This window comes from Scophthalmus maximus, chromosome 1, assembly GCF_022379125.1.
Source record: "Scophthalmus maximus strain ysfricsl-2021 chromosome 1, ASM2237912v1, whole genome shotgun sequence".
In the NCBI taxonomy this organism is placed as follows: Eukaryota; Metazoa; Chordata; class Actinopteri; order Pleuronectiformes; family Scophthalmidae; genus Scophthalmus; species Scophthalmus maximus.
In genome coordinates this window covers 29987501-30015000 of record NC_061515.1, presented here as the reverse complement: position 1 = coordinate 30015000, position 27500 = coordinate 29987501, and the positions used below count along the sequence as shown (strand labels likewise).

At 46.5% G+C, this 27500-nt stretch overlaps 2 protein-coding genes across 5 annotated transcripts in view; one reads left to right on the top strand and one right to left on the bottom strand.

Annotated features, from left to right (window-relative positions):
* LOC118309421 (gamma-aminobutyric acid receptor subunit beta-3-like) overlaps positions 1–21642 on the bottom strand; it is a 41473-nt gene extending 19831 nt beyond the window's left edge. Inside the window, exons 1-4 of one of the 4 annotated variants that reach the window (XM_035631536.2) lie at positions 21010–21642; positions 5025–5072; positions 2890–2981; positions 2661–2728 (exon numbers count right to left, since the gene is read on the bottom strand). In XM_035631536.2, the coding sequence (XP_035487429.1) occupies positions 2661–2728; positions 2890–2981; positions 5025–5072; positions 21010–21161 (360 nt within the window). In that variant the 5' untranslated portion in view covers positions 21162–21642. Of the gene's footprint in view, positions 1–2660; positions 2729–2889; positions 2982–3879; positions 4255–5024; positions 5073–21009 lie in introns of those variants that run through there. The other 3 variants (XM_035631544.2, XM_035631552.2, XM_035631560.2) reach the window with 3 other exon arrangements.
* On the top strand, positions 6581–26623 carry LOC118309565 (gamma-aminobutyric acid receptor subunit alpha-5-like). The gene is made up of 10 exons (XM_035631847.2): positions 6581–6865; positions 7336–7416; positions 8171–8292; positions 9237–9304; positions 10053–10273; positions 13902–13984; positions 18013–18156; positions 22685–22837; positions 23030–23238; positions 23832–26623. Exons 2-10 carry the CDS (start codon positions 7367–7369, stop codon positions 24120–24122), a joined length of 1341 nt encoding a protein of 446 aa, XP_035487740.1. The 5' UTR covers positions 6581–6865; positions 7336–7366; the 3' UTR covers positions 24123–26623.
* The last annotated feature ends 877 nt before the right edge of the window (positions 26624–27500 follow it).

Here is a 27500-nt window from a genome sequence, read left to right as displayed (position 1 = left end):
TCAATAAATCTTATATTTCTCCGCTCCCCTTTATTTGCTTCAACTCTTGTTCTGCCCGAGTGTCGGCGTCCAGTAAATTTCACCAGCGCAAACAGCGCCGCAAAGACCACCTTCTGCCCAGCGTGGGCGGATGGAATGAACTCCCACCCCACAGCTAATAAAACCAGAGTGGAGGTGTATATACTGTGTGTGTGTGTGTGTGTGTGTGTGTGTATATATATATATATACCCGAGTCAGCGGAATATGTAGTGTGAGGCAGGTTCATCAACTGTGTTTAGAGATTGTTAATAAATTACTAGTGGGGGTTGAATCTCAGAATTCGCTTCTTATGAAGCGACACTCAGCTTCATTAACAACTCAATATCGTACAGTCCCTAATTAACCAGAGCAAAACATCTGAACATTCTCTCTGATACAGATTCGCAGGTTCACACACTCAAATGTTGCCTTGTAACACCTGTGAGAATCTTCTATTGGCTTTCACTCCTCTGAATCCCCACTGACAACCTGAAGCTGAACCTCCTGCACCCATTTCACCTGCAACTCGGTTGAACGCTGATTCCCTTTGACCTCGGCCCGACCTTTGGGAATGAGCCTTAACGAGGCCGCTAGGTGCGTCACAGTCGGACACACCCACACTGAGAGAGGTCCCATCAAACCTCGAATCTGATTTGTCACTGTGCTGTTTCTTTCTCCATCTGTACAAGCTTCATTTCAGCTCAACCAGCAACAAAACCCTCAACTTTGAAGACCACTTTTCCCAATTATGCCTGTGGGTTGTTCCACTGGGCCGCTGAAGTGGATTCAGTGGCTGAAATGTTATTTAAATTAATGCAGAATGGCGCCTAACAACTTGGAAATTGCCTTCTTCGCTACGGAGACAAAGAGAGCAGCGTTTATCTGGGCTGCGCTGTTTAGTGCTGCTGAATGGACGAAGCTCGGCACAGTCATTATCCATTTCCCCTGCAGAGCAACACCCGGCGCTGCGGCCGCAGGCGGTCCCAGCGCTGGAAGAAAAGGATCCACTAAATGTCAAACACTGGGGCAAAAACAAAGCTGGACGACGTCCTGGAAAGCGCAGATGCACGGCGGCGCGTGTGCAGTTTCCCCCGGTGGATTGGATGAGAAAGAGACCTGATTAATTCTGAGTTGAAGTGTGATCTCAGCTGTCTGCCTGTCCCTGGTGGACGGGCTGCCTCCGTCTGCTCGGAGGAGATGGCCTGCTTGGCTCGCCAGCTCACGTGAGCCGCTCAACTGTTGGTCAAAGAGAAATCTTCTAGCACGGATCCAGACAAGTGGGTCCACTACTCCTTCAGCGTGGATCACTGAACCACTGCGGGCCAGCTGACTGATCCCAGAAGGATACAAAACTGTCTCCGTATTATTATATCATATCACGTTTATGCAGGCTACGAGTCATCGGGCTCGAACTTGTGCGTGCGTAGCACAGTAACAGGAAAGTTATGAGTTCAGAGTAAAGTCCAAGATGACTGAGAATAGTCCCAAATATCAAGACAAAAAAAGGAAAAAATCGCACAATGAAATATTTGGTATTTAAAAAAATTACAACAGTGGTTAATTTATTATCAAAATAGCAAATTGTGCCTGCTGAGAAGGAAGACAGCGCTTCTTTGTTCGAGGAAATAACACTGCGACAACACATAATCTGGGCCAACAACAATTCCCCTGAAGCGAGAGTCACCTGGTGGAGACTCAGTGAGTCATTACAGTGATCACGCACCGCCCACCACATACAGGCCTCAACAACAACCAGTAGAAACAGAGTCCTTCTCCTCTTCAGTGACCTGGTCAGGAAGGCTCACACACTGGACTGTATGTGTGTGAGATGATGTGCAGAGATGCACATGGCTCCAACCGTTGCAGGTGGACGAATTTCAAAGCCCGGATGTGAACCCATCACAAGCAACGGCCAACGTTCAATCTGACGCAGGAGCCTCTGTTTCCGCTGCCATGTGGGCCACTGTCGGCAGACCTGAAGTTACTGTGGGTACGCGTCACGTGTCGACGCCGGGGCAAACAGCATCCAGCTCACATTAGCGAATCCAATCAGCCTTCCCGGCTCCGAGGGCCTCCTGGGTGGACACTGCTCCGACACTGTTAACTGTGGCACAAGAGGTTAACAAGCTGCTTTCACTGGAGTCAGGACACGGTCCTGAGCGTCACTGGAGGGAGAACGCAAACGTGGCTGCGCATATTTTCTGGAACTTGTCCTGCCAAACGCTCAAGTAACATTTGTGGAAAATGTAAGAGAACAGCAGGAGGATCACATCCAGCCTTCCCAGTGCCTGTTCTCCCTTCGGTCTGTGTGGACGGTACTGATGGTGAAACCTCTCCTCTGGAGTCGCTGCTGTCTGGAGATCAGCGTGTGTGTGTGTGTGTCTGTGTGTGTGTGTGTGTGTGTGTGTGTAACACGTGCTGGTGCTGGGTGAGATAAAGATGCTTTATTGCTTACAGGAAGCCCGGCCCATCCATCCGTGGCGTCACATAATGGCTTCAGAGGGAGAACTGGATTTACATCAGCACTTCCTTAGAGCAGCAGAACTCATGTTGTGTGCAGTGGCGGAGGCTGCGTGGCGAGCGTTACGCGCTCGAGTAAACACAGAGAAACATGCGTTTAGTGTGACGTTCATCTACTCACCATGTTGACTTCTGACACCATGTCTATGCTCGCCACGTCTATGCTCATCCCGACTGCGACAGGGGCCCCTGGAAGAGGTGAAACAGGAGGATGTGTCCGCAGGCCCTCACCTCCACACCTGACCACAACACTGTGCATGGCGCCAAATATAAAGCTGCCTGCATATGGCATGGAGGGGGATTCAACTGGGGAGGAGGAGGATGAGGAAGAGGAAGAAAACATCACATACCTCCAAAGTCCGGCCTCAGTCGGATGTCATAACCCTTCAGTAGCTTGTCCACTGTCTCCTTCACGAAAGACATGTTGCCCGGCTCATTGACGCTGAGGGGGGACAAGAGGGGACAGGAGGGGGACAAGAGGGGGACCAGAGGGGACAAGAGGGGACCGGAGGGGGACAAGAGGGAGGACAAGAGGGGGACAAGAGGGGAACGAGAGGGGGACAAGAGGGGACAGGAAGGAGACAAGAGGGGGACGAGAGGGGGACAAGAGGGGACAGGAGGGAGACAAGAGGGGACCGGAGGGGACAAGAGGGGACAGGAGGGAGACAAGAGGGGACCGGAGGGGACAAGAGGGGACAGGAGGGAGACAAGAGGGGACCGGAGGGGAACGAGAGGGAGGACAAGAGGGGGACAAGAGGGGAACGAGAGGGGGACAAGAGGGGACAGGAGGGAGACAAGAGGGGACCGGAGGGGACAGGAGGGGGACAAGAGGGGGACGAGAGGGGGACAAGAGGGGACAAGAGGGGGACGAGAGGGGGACAAGAGGGGACAGGAGGGAGACAAGAGGGGACCGGAGGGGACAGGAGGGGAACGAGAGGGGACCGGAGGGAGGACAAGAGGGGACAGGAGGGGGACAAGAGGGGAACGAGAGGGGACCGGAGGGAGGACAAGAGGGGGACAAGAGAAGGACCGGAGGGGGACGAGAGGGGGACGAGAGGGGGACGAGAGGGGACGAGAGGGGACGAGAGGGGACGAGAGGGGACAAGAGGGGGACGAGAGGGGGACGAGAGGGGACAGGAGGGGGACAAAAGGGGGACCGAGGGGACAAGAGGGGAACGAGAGGGGACCGGAGGGGAACGAGAGGGGGACAGGAGGGAGGACAAGAGGGGACAAGAGGGGGAACGAGAGGGGACAAGAGGGGAACAGGAGGGTGAGAAAACATCAGCAGCCACTCGTGCATCAATAACCTTGACCTCTCCACATGACAACATCACTCTCACCTTTTGGCGCAACACACAATCGAACCGACGACCAGAGCGGACAGGACGCGAAACTGCCGCAGCCGGTGCAGCGCGAACATCCCCCCTGTCCCCTGAATATAATGACTCGGAATGAAACGAGTGACAGCGGAGAGACCCCCGATCGACAGACAGACTCCTCCGATCACAGGAAATCCTTTGATTGGCCAATGAAGGAAAAGGGGCAAGTCGAGCGCAGGGGTTTGGAGAGGGTCCGGGCGCGCGGTGGATGCGTCGGGGAGGAATACGCGCAGACTTGTCCTCCTCGTGAACACTGGCTCCGCTGCTGTCTTCTCTTTGCGGTCTGTGACTCGAACATTCAGGAGCCGAAGCGCATATTGATGAGAGGAGGAGGAGGAGGAGGAGGAGGAGGATGCTGGTGAAGGCACTCGGCTCGTTCACATGAGACGGAGCCCGGCACCAGCACACTGTAAAAAATATAGCCACCAGTAGCTGCGGTGCAGGCTTTATTTTACATCCTACATGTTAGTCATTAGCTCACAAAGTATTTTCTTTTCCTTGTTATTATATGAGACTAATATTCCAGCAGGGAACGTGTCAAGCTTCAGGTTCCCTTCTTTCAAATGTTTGAACTGTCACAATGAAGACAGCAGTGATTTTTCTTGAAAACACCAGGAGGTAATAATTCTCAGAATAATAATCCTTCACACCCAAAATTTTTAACGTTGCATTACTAAATGCAATCAACCTTCTCCCCTTTGCTTGACATACACTATCTTCTTTATGGTCTTAGAATGAAGCATCAAGAATTTTCATCCTCAACACTTCACCAACATGCCTTGTTAAAAACGGACATTTTTTACAGTGCTCCTCACACCATCTGCACCAATCCCCTTCCCCTGTGTCCCTGTAAAAATGGCGGGACCTGCACAGTATATATTATACATATTATTGGACCAGGCTGTATTTATCAGCCGGTTAATCGATGCCGGTGATTGATTGGGCCGTTGATCGTCTATGATGTGCTCTTTTTCTTTTCTAAAGCATCGCGCTCACCGAACACTTATTCAGGCCTGGAAATATAGAGGTCGATGTCAGAACATAATTAGGAGTGAGTGAGTGAGTGTGTGTGTGTGTGTGTGTGTGTGTGGGGTGACATTTCCTACCTCGTGTCATAGATGGCAAACAACTTCTTGTTTCCGTCAACAGCATTCCTGAAAGAGAAGGGTGATGACACCATCAATAATAAAACAGCTTTCAGCCAATGAAAACACTGAAGTGTTAATTAAAAGGTAAACCAATAGCATATCAATAAACAAACCGTTAGCCATGAATCTTTTCATGGGGAAAGAAACTGTATTTCTGCGCTTGATGTTTGCACGTGTTTATTAATTCACATATTCAGACCCCAACACGTTCATTGGTCCAGACGCCCCTGATCTGTTATGCTGGTTAATTGATCCGTGTGCTCATGTGCAGCTGCAGTTTCTTTTGGCCTGCAGCAAAATGGGAATTTCAAACAGTGGGATGGCTGCAGGGCAAATATTGAAAGGCACTATATTTCCTCTGGGAGACGACCCTCCACCCTCCTCCTCCTCCATCTTCCTCCTCCATCTTCCCCCCCCCCCTCTGAACCTGCTCCTGGCCAGCGGGCCGGCACTCCGCGCTGCTGAAGCCAGGCTCCTGTAGGGGACGGTCTGGTGATTTCTTACTCCCATTAACACACACACACACACTCTGCACCTCCAGACGGATGAAAGATAAGCGTATATATGATGGTCAGATATCAGCCACTATATCTCAGCTTCCCTCTCATGGCAGCTGCCAGGATGAAAAGCAGTTTGGTCTGAGCCTGAATTGAGCTGGTGGACGTTCACACTAAATGACTGAGCAGCACATTATCATTCTCGTGATGAATAGCTTGACCCCCAACCCCCTCTACATTAAGGCTATGTCGGCCACAGCTTCCACAGGAGAGCGAGAAATGTTGAATGCAGACGTCACAAGCTAAGAAAAACTATCTGATATTTCATATCTTACATCTGAGTGTTTCAACATGTCATGGTCATGTATGACAGAAAGCTAGGCTACATGTAGCCTAATGGATAAATGGTTGAGAAAAACTAAAAAGAAATTGAAACAGATCGCCAAAACTAGGCTAATGAACACATATGAGAAATAGCTACATGCCTATTAGATAAATGGCAGAAAGAGTGAGCTGAATTGGTTACATGGATGAAATAGCAAAGTACAAGATAAGGAAAATTAAAAAAGCTTGAAGCAATAGATCAATGATTTGCTAAATGACCCGATAAATAGTTGAAATAGTTGCAAGTAACGGTTAATTAGCTGAAAGCATTAATTGTATTGTGTGTAATCATTATTCATAAGTTTGTTTAAAAATCGTGAATAAAAGGGTAAAAATAACTAAATGCCAATTAGAAAGAGTTGAAATGAAACAAACAGTCACAGATAAATAGGTGAAATACATCATTTTACAGATGGTAACATTTGACTAAATCAAACTGTGGTGTCGAACCACACATTTACAACATGGCAGAAGAAAGATGTACAAACTGATATGTGCTTTATTTTATCCCCCCCCCCCCCCCCTATTGTAAAAAGGATTGCAGCACTTTGTATATTTTAGGACCGTCAGTGAAAGAAGGGGGATGAAAATAAAAAATACATCGACACCGAGGTGTCAGCCAGTGTGATGCTGATGCTGCTGCTGCAACACGTCTGGAGGAGGCGGAAGAGACGCGGTGCAGTGGACACTGACGGAGGGAGGCGGAGCAGCCTATAGGAGCAGAGGAGCAGACAGACTACTACAACACACCGCTGATGGAGAGGGGGAGAGAGAGGGAGAGAGAGAGAGAGGAGGAGGAGGAGGAGGAGGGCAGACGACCGACAAGAAACGGGGGATTAGGTGACTGTACCCCGCCGACGGAGACCCAGCCTCCCCAAGACAAACAATACACCCAGGTTGTGACGGATCTTCATTCAGGTAGAGCCCCTCTTTCTTCTTCTTCTTCCTCTTCTTCTTCTTCTTCCTCTTCTTCTTCTTCTTCCTCTTCTTCTTCTTCTAATTAGAAACAGCATGGCTGATAGGAATGGAGGGTGAGAATCAATTCTTTTGCTTTTTTGTGGTGATGAAGAGAGGTGATGATGGAGGAGGAGGAGGAGGAGGAGGAGGAGGAGGTGTGAATTGTAATGCTCATGGATTCAAAAGGCTTTTTTCACACAATGGGCAGATCAGATCATCTCCATATGTGCATGTCTCCTCTGTGGTGTCTGTGATGTGGATGTGGAAGAGTTGCAGCCTCATTGAGCAGAGATGGTCCCGGCACCGCTGGATGCGCTGATTCCTCTCGCAGCCCGTGTCTGTGTCTGTGTTTTTCTCGGCAGGGGAAAGAGTTTCTGTGTGTGAGTCAGTTCGTGGCTCAAATGTCTCCGTGGTTGTTCTGTGTGTTGCAGCTCCAACAAGCAAGTGAGCAGAGTCTCCGTCATGGCGAGACTCGTCCTTTCCCTCCTGCTGCTGTGTGGATGCCAACATAGGTAACGTGACTAATTGATTGTGATGTGAAGATACAGGATTTCAAAAGAGCTGCTGCAGGATGAAGCGTCTCTCAGCAGCTACATCTCTTTCTATTGGTTCTTTTATCATAAAAGGAAAATATCCTAAAGTTGTCGACCATAAATTTGATTTTCAGTCGCAGCTTCCGACTGCTCCACTTGCAATTTGGTAAATGAAACTCTTGGATATTCATATATTCATATATATATATATATATATATATATATATATATATATATATATATATATATATTAATACTGAGGATCCCTGCCAGCTCTGCCCTCGCGCTGTGATTGATCACACACCCGAGCTGCACTCTTAAGTGTCTGTCCTGCACTCAGGCGGAGCTGAAAGAAAAAAAAAGAAATAGAAATATTCAGCCAAGCTGCCAGTAAATCTCCGGGACACTCCACTCTCATCAGACCGGCTCAATCGACCTTTAGATCGCTCGCTCACATGCAGATCGTGACCTTCTCTCTCTGGTAGTCGCGCACGAACCAGATGTTCTCAAAAGAAAGAAAGTGTCTCGTCCTCGTGACGGAGCGGGAACTCATTGGTTTGTATGTGGCTCACTTGTCAAAGCCTTAATTACCTCTACTGGTAGTCGTAAGCAGCACTGACGTTCAATAATTAATCACAATAAGCGTGTCGTGATTGACGCCCTGCATAGTTCAACCAGCGGCAGGATGTTCTCTCTCCTGGTTTCCTCCCTTCTTCTTCTTCCCTCCCTGTAGCTCCGGCTTGTCCCCCGAGGCCCAGAAGGAGGCGAGCGCCAACGACAACAGCACCGTCTTCACCAGGATCCTGGACGGGCTCCTGGACGGCTACGACAACCGGCTGCGGCCGGGGCTCGGAGGTTGTTCCCCCCCCCCCCACGTCTTATTTTCAAATGCACATGTTTGAAAGACGAGAAACGGTCATTTTGCATTAGAATATCGTGAAGCGTCACTGGGGCCTCCAGGTTCACCCGCTGACCCTGACGTTTCCCACCCGTCGTCCGGGGGAAATGGTTTAGATTGAGATTCAGAGTTAGAAACTGTAGACATGTGCACTTTCCTGGGTCAAGGTGAACACACACATGTTGTTTCCTTCTGCAGGCTCATGATCGCAGGTCATGACGGGGGGGGGGGAGTCCAGCCTGACTTCAGTGCTCTGGTGTTTTATTCACGCTCCTCACCCTGGCAACAAGAGATAACCTTGAGAGCAGACAAACTGACATTCAGGGTTTTTCTCTTCTTTTATTTAGTGGCTATTGAAATGAAGCTTTTCATTTTCATTTATTCCCCCGATTTCGTTTCCATTCCGTCTTCGTGACACCGGCCCTCGTCTCGCCAGGATTTTACGTGGCGAGCGCCTGGTGTGTCGTGGCAAGAGCCCGCTCTCACATCCTGGTAACGGTTGCTACCCTTGACAAGAGGGTTTATAAATACATAGCAGTAGAAAAAACCACTCAGGCCTTCGCTCAGCCTTCAACAAGCGGCTCCCCGCAGCACGAGCACATTCATGTGCAGGAGAGGACGCTGCCACCTTTGTCTGCTTTTTAATGCATGAACACAATTTTCTGATATTTTATATGCTAAACGATAAGAGGAAAAACAGCACCGAGCATTTCAAATGACAGAATTTACACAAAAACGTGTATTTATATCAATTTCATCAGACGTTTCATGTCGCTGTGTGTCACACAAGAGTCTGGGGACGACAAAAAAACGTGCATGTGGCTAATATTAAAGAGATCTGGGTGAATTAATGAATATGAATAATAGTATTCACACACTCTCTTCTGGTCTGTTTCAACAGAGAATGTCACCGAGATCAAGACGAACATCTTCGTCACCAGCTTTGGCCCCGTGTCCGACACAGAGATGGTGAGTTCATGCACGAACACCGTAGACACGCGGACGGAGATCGACTGAGCTGAACAAACACCCAGCGTGAAGACACATGTCAGGGGACTCATGTCCTCCAACGTGTCCTCTGTCCTGATACTGTCTGGACAACTCCAACTTGATCCAAATGATTCGTCCTCTTATGAACTAGAAGGTTCCACCTGGATGGCGAAATGCATTAACGCTCCTCTTTCATTAACTCTTCTATTACACCCCCCCCCCCCCCCCCCCCCCCCCATGGCAAACTTTCCACCAATAATTTAATTAAGGAAAATGTCGAATGGTCCATTAAAGTGTATACATCAGTCTGCGAATGGCGTCGAACTCTGCGGGATGGAAAAAATCTTTTTTATTTTGAGTTCTTTTAATAGTCCCAAGTCGATATTTCTCACACACGGCGACGTCTGATCGCATCTCTGTACAATCTCATCAATGCTTGGATCTCTCGGTGCACCTCATCGCTCTGTGACCACAACTACCACTTTAAATCTCCACCAGGAAAGAAGTTTGTGTCAAAGTCCACCGATCGCAGGAATCAAAGGCAGAAAGGACCAGGAGCTGAGAGCCTGCGTAACTTGAAATGATCAATGTTGGTACATAGTTACTGCAGGATGTGATATAATGAAGCTCAGCGCTGTAATGGACGACCATCTCTCAAAACCTTTAACTGCTAAAGGTTCGGTACAAACTGACTAAAACCTCATTGTGTCTGTCACCGCCCCCTCAGGAATACACCATCGACGTCTTCTTCCGTCAGAGCTGGAAGGACGAGCGTCTGTGCTTCAAGGGGCCCATGGAGCGGCTGCCGCTGAACAACCTGCTCGCCAGCAACATCTGGACCCCTGACACCTTCTTCCTCAACGGCAAGAAGTCCATCGCCCACAACATGACCACGCCCAACAAGCTGCTGAGGCTGAAGGACGACGGCACGTTGCTCTACACCATGAGGTAGATCGTGACGCAGTCCGTGTGCTCGTTCACGGGAACAGTTTCGATTTGTTTCGACGATGAGCTCTGATCTAATACTGCTGTAGCTGTCGTCCTGGTGCGAGAAAGGAACCTTTGTCTGCACAAGGCTGAGGTTCAAGATGCCTTTTGTTTGTCCCACAGCTTCTCATTAGAGCATAGTGAAGAAAAGAGTAAGAAAACAGGCAGCGAGGACATTACACAACACACTTCATCTCTGCAAAGCAGTCAGACTGCAGGGAAATGGTGACACCCAGTGGCCAATCGGAGGCATTAGATTTATCCTCTTCGTGTAGTATGAGGAGAAGAAATGTCAGATGCAGCAGGTTTCTCTTTTGAAATTGTTGCATTTCTTCCATTTCTTCTCCTTCCTGACAGACGTCTTCTGACACGCGCTGAGACAAAATGTGTCGTGTGCCTTTAAACGCCCGATTCCGAGGAGACACTGCGGAGGGAGATCATCTATTATGAAACGCAGCCTCTTTGCGAACTGTAGTTTTTTGGCAGTAATGTGGTGGTAAATTAAAAAAACAAAACAAACAGAAATAGGTCGGGGATGAAGTCCAGATGGCGATCTCTACCAACTGGACCAATGGTGTTTAAACTAAAAATGCTGCTTAGAATAACTGAAATCATTAATATTGTTTTTTCTTCTGTACTTATTGTGAGTGTGAGCAGCAGGACTCACTGCGACCTTCGGACCAGAGCATTAGAATAATTCTGTGCTGATCCTCAGGAGTTACTGTCGCTGCAGGACTTAGGAGTGACTGTATCACGGATGAGAGCGCTCCATCTGATACCAGTCCCCACCCGCAGGGGGAATAACGCAGGGCAGATTATCCACCCTGACATATTTATACATATACATATGCAGAGAAGTGCGTATTTATAGTCACCTCTTTGCCACATGCACACAACACACACACACACACACACACACTGCGAGTGTCGAGTATGTTAATCAGCTGTAGTGACGCTGAACTCTGACCTCGAGGCTTAACCAGTCAGAGATTGTGTGTGTGCATTTACATTAGATGTGATTTTATGGAAATCTATGCAGACGTTTGTATATACCTGAATGTATATAGATGATCATGTGTGTGTGTGTGTGTGTGTGTGTGTGTGTGTGTGAGAGAGAGAGGGAGCTTGTGTGTCCACGATTTAAAAATGACTTCCATTCGCTGCCACATTAGAAACGAATATATGATTTATTACTTGAAAAAAATAAGCTTTTATTTCTATATAACAAACGTTTTTGGAGACAAGAGTTGATTTAAGGCAAAGAGAACAATCAACAAATGAATTATTAATTTCTCATTCATTTAATCCATCAAACAGTTTTCTTCCAGGCCGTGGCCCTGCGCCCCGTAGGCCTGATCAATAACCCATCCATGGATCATTCATAAATGATTAGTTATATTACAAGGAATGATGGTTATAAACAGCGGGGCAGTGCAAATTGGATATAACTGGTAATAAATAATGAGCGTGGGCCTGTTCCATCATTCTTCAAACAGAATGACAGTGAAAAATGATATCATCAACATTAATGTTACAGTTCCTTACATATTGTGAGCTACGCAGGAACCCTGTATCATACTGTTCCTTATTCAACCTTGTACTTTTAAACTAACACAGTTTGTTTTCTTGACACCTTGACGGCACCGAATGCTGCTCTCGGTCCAGACTGGCTGTCGTCTAACAGAACGAAGGCTTGGGAATGATCCTAACTTTGATGATATTTAAATTACAACAGCGATGGGACACATGGATCCCGACTTCAAGTGTTTCTGGAATAAATGAGGATACAGCTGCTACTTTACAGACATTTCTCCTGATGTGGGAAAAGTCCACATGAATAATTACAAGATGTCGTTGACGACACAATAATGCAATTGAATAATCCTGCATTGGTGTGGAACACAAGCTGAACCTGTACAACAGTCGTGTCTATAGGTCCCACGTTGTCAAGCTTCATTCACCTGCGTGATATGATTGGTAAACCTCCTGCTGGAGACGTATGAGGAACGTGCAGGAGGTTTTGGAGCATAAAAAAGAAAAAGTCCCAAGAGGATTTCACCACATCTTGGCAACACAGATGTCATCGAGTTGATGATCGACCTCGACCCTGTGACTAATGTTGAGTAATGTTAATGCTCACATGCCTGGGCGGTTAGAGCAGAGAAAAGAAGGCATTTAATATTAAAATGCATAATAATTCATGCAGTTCATTAAGTGAATCACTGAACTATTTACCATCATGCAAGGAGAAACTGCACCCACTGGGATTTGATTCAATCTAGGACAGAAAACTTAATAAAATAATAAGAATGATCACAGTATGATTTGTTTATGCTTAACATTTTTTGCCTGAGTTACTTAATATCATGGTTCTTTCAGAGAACTGGGAGGCAGCTACAATCAAAATCACTATGGCCGATATAAACATGAGATTAAATAAGGTCAAAGGTTATGACTGGGTAGAATAATAAAAAAGATGTCGCATTGTGGTTTATCCCAAGATTGATTTGAAAGAGCACTGAAGTTTTAACTTCTTTTCTGGAGATGATCTATGATTAATACAGTGACTGTATTAAAGTGGCCACCAGGTGGTGGTGTTGTAACTGTAATACAAGTGGCACTGACAGAGACGTGCAATGAATTAAACTGTTACATGATTTTATTATTATGAAGGTACCACTTTCTGATATGGCACCAATAACAAACTGTAATTATTTGTGAATCAATCATGTACCTGTGATTAAGTTATATGGTACATCTGGAAATTAATTTACACTCCAAATATTAACATTAAAACTGCAGAGCTCGATGGACTGTAGAACCTGTGAGAGATTTACTGATGTCACAAGTAGAACATTCCTAGCTGCATTATAACTGAATTGAAGCATACGGCCACGTTATAACCAGAACATGTGATATAAATGGAAAACACTGACGCAAAATAGTCTTCATTCATTTGAGAAAACAAGAAAATCTTCACTTGAAAACAGCCGTCAATGTTTCACATTTTCTGTTTCGTTACTTTCACTTATTCACACTAAACATCTAAGTTATGATTATAGGATCAAAAAGGCTGCAGCTGGAAATGCTAAAAGTCGTAATTAGGGGGCTTTTCCACAACCTGGCAACCCAGAGATTATTGGTTTAAAAGACTTGTTTCCATTATTATCCATTAACAAAGTCAGAAACTGCAGAAAATTGTCCATGCTACTAGGTAATAATATAAAATGTATATATTCAGATTCATTCAGACTAATTTCCTCCCACACTCTTTCTGCTTTATAATCTTTTTGAAAGGATAATGTAAATGGTCATTATTGTCAGCAGGGAAGTCTCATCTTTCCCTCCAATTGTTTTTCTTACCCTGTAATTTCAGTGAGTCATCAATTGTAGCTGCTCCTGTAATTGTGCAGAGCGTGAAGAAGAGACTTAATTATATGTTCAACGGGGAATGAAACTATTCAAAATAAGATACTCACACTAATTGTGCTTCTCCGTGTTTTTCGTCTGATAACAATTAACAATCTCTACATCCAACAGCAAGACTGTGTAAGAAGGGTAACGTATAGACTGTCTCACTTTGTCTTAGACTGACCATATCTGCAGAATGCCCCATGCAGCTGGAGGATTTCCCCATGGACGCACACGCCTGCCCTCTCAAGTTTGGCAGCTGTAAGTAAAATCTATTTTCAGATTGATTCTGTTCTTTACTATTCACTAATCCCAGCCATAATCAGACACTGCACAGTCTCTCCAGTGAAGTAAATCATCCAAACGTGTAATCCAGATTCAGAGAACAATAACAGATTATTTGGGGCAATATCTGGTAATTGATGCGTCGCTTCTTTGGCATTATCTGGATTGTCGAGTTCACAAGACTGTGCGACTTCCACTGCACAGCTGTGGTACAGTAAGAGGGAACATGCATCTCACTTTGACTTGCCCTCAACCACCACACTATTGCATCACATTGGATGCAGCGTTCAGTTGAATAAATAAAAGCTAAATATATACAGTATGACTTCCAGAAGACACACGTGTGCAATGACTGAGATCAAGAAGAAGTTAGACAGAGATGGGAAATTGTATGTTCCTGGATAATAATAACATGTTAGAATATGATTTACATTATGGTCTTCCATCGCAAAAACCATCGAAAACTAGGAAGAGCCCAAGAGAAAAGAAGATTACAGCATATTTCCCGACACTCAATTAGGCTAATGATCGGAAGGGCTTTCCCCGATGCCGTCTTAACAGGATGACTCGCCCGCGTGTCCCACCGACGAGGACGCGTATAGAAACCTGAGTGTCCCTGAGCGTATTTAAAGATAGATCTGGCCAAACGCCACACCTCGGGAGCCTCTTGGGCTAAAAGGATGAGGCTCTTATCCCCAGATTTCAGAGAGACGCCGTCCAACTGCAGCCACCATGTAGAGGGAAGCACATTTGACTGCAATCCAATTATGTTGCGAGGAGCTGCGGGGCCTTCCCATGGCCCCAGAGCGGTGCCCCGCAGGTGAGAGGTGTAAGTGTGGAATAGGAACGGTGTGTTCATGGCAACACAGCTTTTCTTACGAGATGGAGTCACGAGAGCGTGGGCCATCGTTCAGTTCTGTGCTGGAGCGCTGAGACTGAAGGTCGTGACCTCTCTGTCCAACCTGCTTCAGCCTTTGTCCTCAGGAGCCCTCGTGCTGCACCGCAGGCCGACACACTAAACCTCAGAGTGCTGGACCTCCACTATCATGGAAATCATCCAGTGTAATGAAAAATGGGGGGGGGGATTAATCCCCCCCCATTTAAAAAAAAAAAAGCCACCAAATCTCCCACTTGTCACGTGATTTGATTACTTACTGTCCTGTGGAGGCAGAGAGCAGAAACTACAGGGACAGAGAAGATGAGAATAGTTTTCTTCCGTCTTTTCACTTTTTAATTTTTAAGTAAACAGTCCAAAGAATACAATTCACTATTAATCTGTTTCTCTCTTTGTCCATCTTTCCATTATTATTTGCATTTTGATTTAAAAAATAGATTTAAAGGCATCGTAACCACATCTGGAGTCAATGCAGTTGATTTGTCAGTTACCATTAACAATCATTAAAATAAGCTTTTCTTTCCCCTTTATAACAGTTCGATTTATCAAATGTCACAATTATATTTGTGGGAAGACCAATTACCAAAATGTTAGTCCATATATGATTTTCAATTACATGTAACAACAATAACAACATATAGGTTAAACATACTTATTTGGTCATTATTATCATTATATCATCATAATAACACAAAATAATCTTATTATAATAAAAGCATTTATGATTTCATCTGCACATTAGTGACAGAATAGTGATTTGTTGTGCAATTTAAACAAGAAGGTCTGTATCTTAAATTGGCCCAGGCAAAGTGATAATAATCCCCGGCAGCAATTATCATATTCATCAAATATACACTGATTATTTAATTGTGAAACTTTAGAGAAAGGCGGAGTTGAGTTGAACCACGAAGTGAAGTGACGAATTTGCAGAGGCAGAGTCGTGAGCAATGAAAGTGTTGGTGCGTCAGACACGAAAGCTGCAGAACTCGGCGATAAATAATCTGCAAATCTATGAGAATCACATGTAAAAACAAAACAATATGTGCATCAGCAAAAGGCCACAGGGTGAAGCCAACTCAAACAGACAGAAGAACAGTTGCTAGAGGAAAGTACTTTCTGGGAAATTACCACTGTTGAGAAAAACAACACTGAGAAACTTAGTTCCGGTGAGTCATCTGTCATCCTGTCCATCAACACACAATGATGAATGATGATGACATGCTGAACGGATGCTCTGAATCATTCATTCTTGGAGCCTTTTTGTATTCTGCGACATGAATGTCTGAATTATTACTTCGACCCCGGTAAAGCCGATGATTATCACTCAACCTGCAGGATAAAGACATCTCCTCAAAATCAGTTCTGTCAAACGATGCGTCCTTGTTTTCAGACAGCGTTCCGTTATACCTCGGAACTCGGAGCTCATTACGATGGGAATTTTTGGCCCCGCCGCGGAGGTTGAATGTCATACTGCTTTTGGAGAGGCACAGAAAAGGCCACCTCTGTTATTGTTTATGAATAATATCTCCCACGTTTGACTGTCCAGCTTTCAGCACACATTGAGAAGGATTCCATCAGGAACCAGGGACGAGTCCGGCTGACTGGGAGCTCCCTGCGCCGCTCGTGCATGACCAGCAAAGCGTCTGTGTGAACTGTTGAGAAGTTGGCACAGGTGCACCGTGTAGCCTGCCAAAGTCTTTAGCTCTTCTGCATAATGAAATTCACCAATAATCCCTCATTCTAATCTAACTACCCTCCAATTACGGCCCTGGCCTTCGGCCTGACAGTGGCCAAATTTAAACACTATATGTTGAGTCGCTGTGGCCAAGTGAGCACCGAGAGTGGAAACACCCCAGTTCAGATCTGCTGGCCACAAACAATAAAATGATATCATCTGTTCAATTCATAGATATTTCAAAGACATTTATCGTGCACAATGTGACGGCGATAGAATCACGACCCAGCGGTGTGACTCGCCCCGTCAGTCCTGATGGTCAGTCAACGCTCCAGCTGGCATCATCTTTTGATAGATCATTAGATCAGACACTTATTAATATTACCAGGTATGTCACTTTGTCCAAGCATGAGCTTTGGTCAAATTGCGTTTCTTATTATTCGACTGTTTTCTTTTTTAAGCCAGTTAAGTTGTAGCTTTTAGAAAACAGCACACATCTCCCATCACGTCTTTCATCATTTTCCCCCTCAGCTATCGATTTGTTTTCCCATTTTGGACAATCTTTCAAATCCAAATGCTTCTGAGATCGTCATCACTAGCACTGATCATCTCGATGAGGTGGTAAGAGGCTTTTCACTGGCTGCCTCCTCCTCGGCCTCATCCTTAATGGTTTTGCCAGTTCTGCTTAAAAAAATAACATCACATCCAAACACAAGGCCTCTTTGGAAACGGGTGATCGTCTTTTCCAGTAGTGCACTTGGCTTCGCATGCGACAGACACCGTACCCTTCAGTATACTAAAACATTCATTCAGTTGCAGTTTTCATCCTTCTGTACTCCCGCCCTCACAGGAGAGCGGACGATAGGTCGACGTCCGGTGTCTGTGCAGGATTCGTCGTGAACAAATGAAACGGCAGCGGAGGAACTCGGAGTCGGTGCTCAGATTTTCATCACAAGTGTGATGCAACACATTACGGTTAATCTGACTCAGTCTGGTCGCTGCTGACAGTGGAGATCACCTCTGACCCCCGAGTGTGGTTTAAACCAAAATACACTCAAATATCCGCCCACACACACACACACGCACACACACACACACACACACACACACACACACACACACAGACACACACACACAGAGGCAAGCTTGCTAAAATCAGTTTCTGACCTTAAGCCCCAGGTCTAATCAAAAAGTGCGAGGAAGACTCATCTTCATCAACACTCACTCAGATACACAGTGGTCAGCGATGACGTGGTTGGAACTACCTGTTATATATTACTAATCTGCTCTGGTTAAAACCACGTGGGAGGTTCCTCATTGGGCATTTTGGCCGTTTCGTACATTAAAAATGAACATGCCGAATTCTCAATTTACAAAATGAATTCCCACTAATCCTCCTCTGTCTCTCTCTCTGTGTCTCTCTCTCGCCCTCAGATGCCTACCCAGTGTCAGAGGTGGTCTACACCTGGACTCTGGGAGCCGCAAAGTCGGTGGAGGTGGCGGAGGACGGCTCCAGACTCAACCAGTACCATCTGACTGGGCAAACTGCCGGAACGGAGGACATACACACGAGCAGAGGTGTGTTTTCAGAAGGGTTCTCATTGGTAAAGAACCGAGTGGAACGTGGCAAAAAGAAAATAAGAAGAAAGATGTAGTGGTTCTAGTGGCAGTCGTAGTAGTAGTAGTACTAGTAGTAGTAGTAGTATTAGTAGTAGTAGTACTGCAGTAAGAGTAGGTAGATAAGCAAGAATAAAATAAGCAAGGGTACCACTCTTTGTGTCACTGACAACATTTGTTTTGAGCTCCTCCTTGCAAACTAATGTGTTTGCGAGGCAACAATGGAGTCACAACAGATCCCTGTTCATTTAAAGAAAGGCTGAGTCAGCTGCTGCGGCACAACAGGGCCCGTGTTGCTCAGTGCCACCCGCCGTCTCTTAACTAGCTAAAGAAAAGAGCAGGAAAAGATCCAGACCCTGTCGGAAGCATCTTCTATCGCCTAGCAACGGCTATCTTCACTTTCATTCCTCACTTTACTTACATACATTTTTAATTTCCTTTTCACGAGTCACTTCCTACTTCATGTGATGCACGATAAGTGTGATGCCAAATAAAATGTGATGTAACTAATTCTAGATTAGAAAAGATCAACTGGCCGAGGGGAGATGGGCGTGCGAGGCCCAGAGTAAATGGGGGAAACATTATCAGGAGATCAGAGTCAATGAGTGGAGGCGAGTGGAGGAGAGTAGCCTATCCCTCACACAACCAGCTGTCTACAGGCCCGGACAGCCCTGTCAAACAACACTTATCCCCGCATGAGCCCATGCATGTGCACACACGCACACGCACACACACACACACACACACACACACACACACACACACTCAAACACACACACACACACACACACACACTCACAAATAGAGCTAGAGAGAGACCTGAGACCTCGGGTTAATCCTCCATCCAACCACCCATCAGCTTTTGCATAAGAAGATGACGTCACAGATCAGCGAGGGATTGGTTGGTCGGCCGTCCCAGTGTGTATCTGTGCGTTTGTGGAGAAATGCTCTGGTGCATTTATCTTCATGTGGACAACTGTTGTCGCAATGATGGTTTAAAAAACCCACCAACAACCTCACACAGTGACCTGGTCGTTGCTTCTGACGTGGGTTCATTTTTTAACAGGATACCACAGGGTCCTGATTAAGAATAAAAATGTCATATTAAGAATTAGTTTTACAAAGATAGAAGAAGAAATGTGTGTGTGTGTGTGTGTGTGTGTGTGGAACTGGACAGCCTCGCTCTGACATGTGGGGGTGGGGGCGTTGAAAGGCATCTGCTTAATACTCTTATGTAAAACGGAACTGTATTACACTTCGCTCCAGTTTCGAGCAGAATCATTATTAAAAGTGTGGATTTCCCTCCGTTTTTTTTTTTTATTCATGCACCACAACAGGCTGACTCAGTGGTGCTGAGGAGGGTGACAGGGTTCGTCGGGCGATGCTCGACCAGGTGTCTTACTCACCAGTTTACTCGTTGATGAAAGACTGATACACTGATCTATGTTAAGAAATATATAGAAAGTGACAGAATAATCTTAATTTTAGCAGGCGTCCTTGGAATAAACTGTCGAATGCAAAAAAAGTTATGTTTCTCACGACAGCACACATTGTACGCTTCCTTCACGTCTGACACACGTGTTGTATTTGTTCTGTTCGACATGAAAACGTCTACAAAACTGATTTTTTTGCAATTGTTAGCATCCGCGTTAGCATCTGTATGTTGGTGGAATAGCTGACGAATGAAAACCGCTCGTAGTACACACGTCTTGTCATTGACATTGTTTAATGACACCAAGCGACTTGTTAAGAGGCTGATCAGGCAGAGACCAGGCGTGGACAACATTTCATCCTCTCGAGTGCAATGTCACATCGTTTATTCTGATTTAGTTCAACGTTCACTTGACGTCACCGTGCGTCTCCTTCGACTGTCGAGCCGAAGGACCAGAGGCAGTGAACCGTCGCTCATGCAGCTCGAAGCTTCTGTCTGGAAAACATCCAAATCAGAGGTGGAGATTTCCGATGAGTTGGAGCTCAGGGGTCAAATTCAGACCAGTGGGTCAATTGTCCGACTCCCTACTCACACAGCAGAGCACCGGACGTTCACATTGACCGTGTTTGATCTCACAGTCTTGTATCTTGACGGGTTCGAAGTATGATCACCTGTATGTGAAACCATCATGTCACTGAAGCCATGTGTTTACCACTTTGGCAACAACTTCTCGACACTTGGTCGCATCCGCCTGCAACGTGACCACGTGTAGAGGTCTGAGCACCCCGGAGCTCTATCATTCACCCTCCAATGTCAAGTGGAGCCGAGCTGCGAGGGAGCGAAGGCCTGGCGATTGGTCTTCGCTCAGATAGAAGGCGTCACAGACGGCCAGCTGTCGCCTGGAGCTAACCGTCGTTTCCCCGCCTGATTAAAAGAAGTCTGACAGTCGCCTGCTGCTTTACGGGTCGAGACAAAGTAATGAGGCACTTGTTTATCTGACATTCAAAACAGGAGCCAACTAATGATGGCTTCTCTGACTGGTAACAACTCTTTGCGTCTTCGGTGGATCCGATCTGTATTGATGACGGATGATCATGAACACAGACCTTGGAGCTTCCGCAGCGCGTCTTTGATAACGCTCCCATTTGAGCACATGAGGGAGGGGATTAGCCCACAAGTTTTCCTTTTAAACACATGAAATCCTTAAGGACGCGACCGGCTCAGACAGCAGTGTGTCACCTGAAATAACTCCTTGACTCTAAAGGCAGATAAGACGTAGAGTAGCAACAGTTCCATCTGGGGATTGGAGGGACTTGTAGGACAAGTAATCATATATTCTCCTGACACAGCCAAAGAAGAAGAATATTTAGTTCCCTACTCACCAGTTGACCAGCATGGCGGCATTATTCCCCGCCATGAACGGAAGTTCCCCTTGGACGTGGCGGAATACAAATCCTTGGCAGGAGAGCAGTAAGATCCACCAGGGGAACATGTTCCTCCTCATTCCTTTGCCCCCAGTCCCGTCGGGATCCATTCATCAAGGGCGGGGGCGAGCCCGGGCTGTCCCAGGTTGGCAGCGTGTGGACGTGTCCGGGATGTCGTCAGGGTGGTTGTGAGCCAGTCGGCCTGGAGTCATCAGGGCGTCCGAGGGCCCAGGCGATGGGGTGGCAGTAGGAACTAATGGTGATGGGGCTCTGCTGACCCAGGCATGGCAGTGGCTGCTGGTGATCCGTCTCCTGGGAATATATATGAATCTATATGGTGCGTTCCTCAGCAGGGAGCGCCTGCAACACAAACAGATCCCCCTCTGTCAGTTGAAGCCCCCGCTGCCTCTTCTTCTTCCCTTCGCACGCCAGCCAGTCCCATCAAGAGCCCTTGATCATTGTCCCACTAACAGATGCCCAGTACCAGAAAAAACAACAGAAAGAGGAATCGATAGAAGACGTCCACACGGCCAACCACCCCCCCCCCCCCCACTCCATCCCACCGGTGATTAGCAGCAGTGGCAGGAGTGTCCCTGTCCGTGGCTTAGACTGTGCGTATGTGGAGGCTGTCAGCAGTTAGAGATCAGTCTTCATGTGGGTTTCAGTGTGCGTGTGTGTGTGTGTGTGTGTGTGTGTGTGTGTGTGCGTGTGCGTGTCTCCCTGACTGGATTGGCAGGACGGGGGAGGCGGGGCTTAGGGCTCTGCGAGGATCCCAGGACAGGAAGCCTCACCCCCCTCCTCCCTGTACTCCCTCTCTTTCCCTCACTGATGGCAGGATGCAGATTGTAACCAGGGATTAGGGAGGTTCAAAAATCCGATTTTGCCCGGAGAAAGCCTTGTGTATTACTCTGTGTGTGTGTGTGTGTGTGTGTGTATGTGTGTGTGTGTGTGTGTGTGTGTGTGTGTGTGTGTGAGGGAGTGAGAGAGAAGCTTGTGTACATGTGCTCTAGTGTGCGGAATATAGTCATTGGATTTTTAATAGTTTACCAGCTCTGCAGTCGCTGCTGGCGAGAGGATTTTTTTTTTTTTAAGCCTCAAATGCAATCTTCACTTGTTTAACTGAATATTGTTCCCCCGTCTTTCTGCCTCCAACTGCCATCGCTGCCATTGTTGAATCCCAGACATTAACAGCAGAATAATAATCTATTGTTGTGTTCTTCGCCATAATTAATACTGCTTTGCGCTCATCTCTCAGTTTAATAATGGATTTTGCCGTTATGCTCAGCTGAATATGAAATGTTCTCTTTATCCCTGCTTCATTTTTATCAACTGTTCCGACTCCATTCTGCTGTTTCCATCACCTCTCATTACTTCATTATTAAAACTGCTGGCAGCGGGGGAGGGACATTAACTGACTTCATTCAGTGATGATGAAAAGTATAAACCTGTATGTTTGTGATCCTCGCCTCTGTAATCAGGTCAAATCGCACATTAATATTCAGACAACGTACAAATATGATTTCCCCTCGTGTGGTTTATCTTAAAGCAGGTTTCTCCATCATTAGCCGACATCGCACCTCTTGTTGTCCTCGTCTGACTCTACACGTGTTGTGCGTCCTCGTCCCCCCCTCAGGTCAGTACACAGTGATGATGGCCCACTTCTACCTGAAGAGGAAGATTGGATATTTTGTCATCCAGACGTACATGCCCTGTTTCATGACAGTGATCCTGTCCCAGGTGTCGTTTTGGCTGAACCGAGAGTCGGTTCCTGCACGGACTGTCTTCGGTGAGTGAGGATGCTTATTGACTTCACTTCTTATGTGCTTGTTCTGTTTTATTAATCTGAGTAATATTCCCGTCATGCACATTCACACCGGGGAGAATAGCAGCAGTTATTAAAGTGTTTTGTAGACTGAGAGCGTTACGGCTTGTGAAAGAAACACAATTCAAAGTGGCCAGGGCCTTCGTCTGCACCCAGGGGTGACCACCGTGCTGACCATGACCACGCTCAGCATCAGCGCCAGGAACTCGCTGCCCAAAGTGGCCTACGCCACGGCCATGGACTGGTTCATCGCCGTCTGCTACGCCTTCGTCTTTTCTGCCCTCATCGAGTTCGCCACGGTGAACTACTTCACCAAGAGGAGCTGGGCCTGGGACGGCAAGAAGCTGGAGGCTCAGCACCCCAAGGTACGAGTGACACATTAGATGGGCACAGAATACCAAATAACTGCTTTTGTCCTGCCCATTGTATTTGAAGAGTGTTGAGCAACTTCTTGTATTTCGACAGGACTGTTGGGCAAATGTGTTTCCCGCGGCGCTGCCGCATCGTAAACTCAACAATAGGAAGTAGGAAGTGGACTAAATCACGCAAATAGCGCTGGTACGGTCCCGTAAACAGAGGGAAAATGTGCTTCTTCCCTCTCCAGCTGAGCAGCGGGCGACAAGATCAATATCAGTCTTATTGTCTGATTTATTTGGTATAAATTAGAGCTGTTTTTCCAAATGACAAAAACGTTGAAGCTAGTTATTAATGCGTGAATCGCCATCCAGTCATCATAAGTGAAAAGCTAACTGCCAGACCTCCGGAGGGGAACCTGCTCCCGGAGTGAAGTTCAATTACACATCAGCCCAAATTTCACCAGAAGGTTTTCTGCCAGAGATGTTTCAGCTCTGCAAAATCACTGATCATCCCAGACAGAATGAAACACGCTGATTATCTCAGGTCAGAAATAACAAGCGGAGCTAATTCACAACTGTACTCTGCGTTTGTCTCGCCGCAGAAGCGAGACCCCATGGTGCTGTCCAAGAAGCCCAACAACGTCTGCTCGGCAGGCGTCAACTACACGCCCAACCTCACCAAGGACGTGTCCATCTCCACCATCTCCAACACCACGTCGGTGCAGCTCCGGGCGGCGGAGACCAAGACGCTGGACCCCAAGAAGACGTACAACAGCGTCAGCAAGATCGACAAGATGTCGCGGATTGTGTTCCCCGTCCTGTTTGGAACCTTCAACCTCGTCTACTGGGCCACGTATCTGAACAGAGAACCAGTGGTCGTCACCTCCACGTAATCGCTCGCCTCTTTACTGTTCTTTGTCTTTGTGGAGAGTTTGTGTACAGGAGGAGGTTTGAGTGGACTAAGACAACGTGCCCTAGACAAAAAAATAAAAATAAAATGAAAACAAACATCTGCGCTTGAAGAACAAAAACAACCAATACTCAACTAATCCACGTCAAGCACTTTGAACGGACGCTCTGCTTCCTTCTCATCCATCCTGCTGCACTTTGCATGACGCTCTCCTGTGAAAGAACACGGACCATGTACAGTTTGTCAATCGCTGCTGAAAAGAGAGCGAACTCCATCGCCACGACTCCAGGATGGGATTTAGACTGAACTGAGCATTTTGAGCGACTTTGCCTTCATTTAAAACGCTTCATATCGTCACCATGGAGACTTGAAATGCATCGAGCTTATGCTATGACACACAACATGCATTTGAATGGATTTAGAGGTTGGACCCACTTCCACTCTGTGCGGAAGAAACATGTCCTCAGATTAATGCATTAATAATTCAATTTGATGTCTCTTAAAACAAAAACAAAATAAGTCAGACTGCAGTGAGAGCGCGTGTCTCTCGGTACGTCTTTACTTGGAGATTGAAAGCCTCGGGCCTGGTTTCCCAAAAACGTTGTCAGCTGAAGTCTCTGTAGGAGGAAAGGTTTCCTTTCCATTCATAGAAGATTAAAAAGTTTTCATTTAAGGAAGAACGTAGGAAGAATGTTCGAAACACTCGTCTGTGGCCCACTAACACGGGGGACGGGACCGACGCCATCGGACGAATGCCGGACACACAGGTGAGCACCAGTACAAAGCATCCGAGCGATGCTGGGGGCGGAGCCATGTGAGTTAACATGAGAGGGCTTTCAAGCTACAGTGATTTGGGGAAATCAGGCCGAGTCTCACGAGGGAATCATGTAAATAGACTCTTTATTTTCAACTCTTTGCTTTGACGGAAGAAAAAAGACGCTACTGAGATTCTGACATTTGACATTTCGTGCCCTACGAAGAAGAGCATGATGTTGTGTCCTTTCTCCACGTTTCCGTGTACCTGAGTCACGTTCCGTTCTTCGTGCTGCTGGTAGAAGAGCTTACATCTGACCACACGTTTTAAATCCATCCGATTTTGTGCGTAGACCTAATTAAAGTGGAAGCAGAGAGCACACGTGGTGGCGTTGCACCACGGTGAGACACACTCAGGGACTACAGGAGCAGAGTCCATTCGCCTTCAATCACATGGATTAAAACTGTGTTTCACCTTGTCCCTGAGAAGTTTTGACACCGAATGTGTTGGTGAAAAGAACACAGATGACATCAGCTGCTACTGTATCTGCTCAAGACCTTGACTAACAAATGGTTTTGATCTTTATTTCCTTGTGCCATGATGTGCTGGGTGGGTCGAGGTTGACTCCATTAGTGTCAGTGTCAGGTGCTGCTATCGTTCAAGTGCTCATCAGTAAAGATTGAGACGACTGTATGTTCCAGTGCTTATTAAAGGACATGCAGCCAATGTCCACTAGAGACGGGCCATACCTTCATGTCAGTGGGACGGTAACAACCTGAACAGTTTTGTTTCCTTCACTTCACCGAACCGCTCCAGTGCTGCTTCACCGAGCCGTGTTTTGAGTCACCAAAGGAAATGAAATTGTAAAAAGCAATTTTCTCGCTAACGCTGTAAGTCTATTGAGCCTCTTACTTTCTGCGTGTCAGTCTATCAGGCGCTCGGTCTGCCACTTTGCCCCAAGACGGAAATATCTCAACAACTAATGGATGGATTTTCCCTCGGGGTGAATTATAATCACATTAGTGACCCGCTGACTTTTTTTTCTGCATACTTTGTTTTATGACCAAAGTATCTGCAAAGCTAATTCAAGTCAATCCAGTCGTCCCTCAAGGGGCAAACTGCAAATACAACTATGACACTGTGAGAGAGAACTACACAGGGGTTAATTGCAGTGGCCCGCTCAGGGCCGGCGAACAATATCCACCACGACAATGTCCAGAAATAATAGAGATGTCAAAAAGGCAAGTGCATTTCCTTCAACAGTCCCATTAGCCTCCGATGTGCTTTCTCATGCTAATGTGGGGGTTGGTTTTCAGATGTGGGCAGGCTAACATGCTAACTGGAGATGGTCAACAAGCTCATTAAACCTGCCCAGCACCAGCATGATCACAGCTAACATGCTAGCATTGTAGCTCGCCAAGGAGCCCACAGCTTCACGGAGCTGCAGCAGGGGGCCACGTCTAGGTGGCGTGAAGGGACAACGTCCAATCTGAAATATTTTGGTTACGATCTCCACTGTGCACACATCAGTTATATGTACAGTTCATTTTTCTTGCCATCCAACAAATGAGTACCACTACTGTATCCATCCATCCATCTGACCACACGTCTTCTCTATTGCCCCTCCCTCCCTCCTCCCTCCTCCAGCCACTGTGACAGACTCATCTGCGATACATCTGTCAGAGAAAGGATTTAGTTACGCTTAAGTTGCTTTCACCCATCCGGGGGGGGGGGGGGGGGGGGGGGCCTTACAGCAAACTCCAATTTAAGCCGCGGCCGGCCCGGCCGATGACGAGTGCTTGTTTTCCCTGTGTGTGGTGTCTGGACAGATGTGGCTGCTGCCGCGCGTCGGGCACAAATATAGGATTCATTATAGTTCTTTATCCACACTGGAGCAGGCTGAAGTTTTTGAACTTGTGTCTCTCAACCGGGGGATGTGACACACATGACAGACGACCATGACACCTACTGTACATGACATCTGCATTGTTTTGAAGGAAACATCAAACTGAGACATTTTGCAGCTGAGCTATAGCTCTAGGTGAACTTTACTACGTCTTAAGTTTCCTTCATTCTTTGTTCCACGTATTGTATTTGTTTTATGTGTTATTATACTTGAAACGATCAAATAAAGAGGATGAACAAAGCTGGTGTTATGTTCTTAACATGGAACAAAGCTGCCGTGCGTTGCAGAATCATAAACTGAGATTATAGCAGCTCACACGAGGAGGGAATCTGCCTGCATCTCTTGTATCAATATAATTCCCAATTGATCTTGAACTGCTTGATAAAAATAGCTGGATACATAAATAGAGTCTGTGGGCTCCGGTTGCTGTGATCACACGTCTGGGAGATATCTTTCTCTCTATTTCTGCTCTTGCGAATGTAACTACTTCTCCTCCAGGAGAGACTAATATAACTGTAACAAGACGACTTCAGGTGCTGTCAGTCGTTACACTGGACACGATCTCGCTGCTTTCACTTCACGAGCAAAACATCAGACATCTCAGGAAACTCATCTACATTCATTTTAAAAAGTAGTTCATTACATTTACTCAAGTACTGTACTTGAATTATGTTTTCATGTACTTTACTTGGACAGCTCCC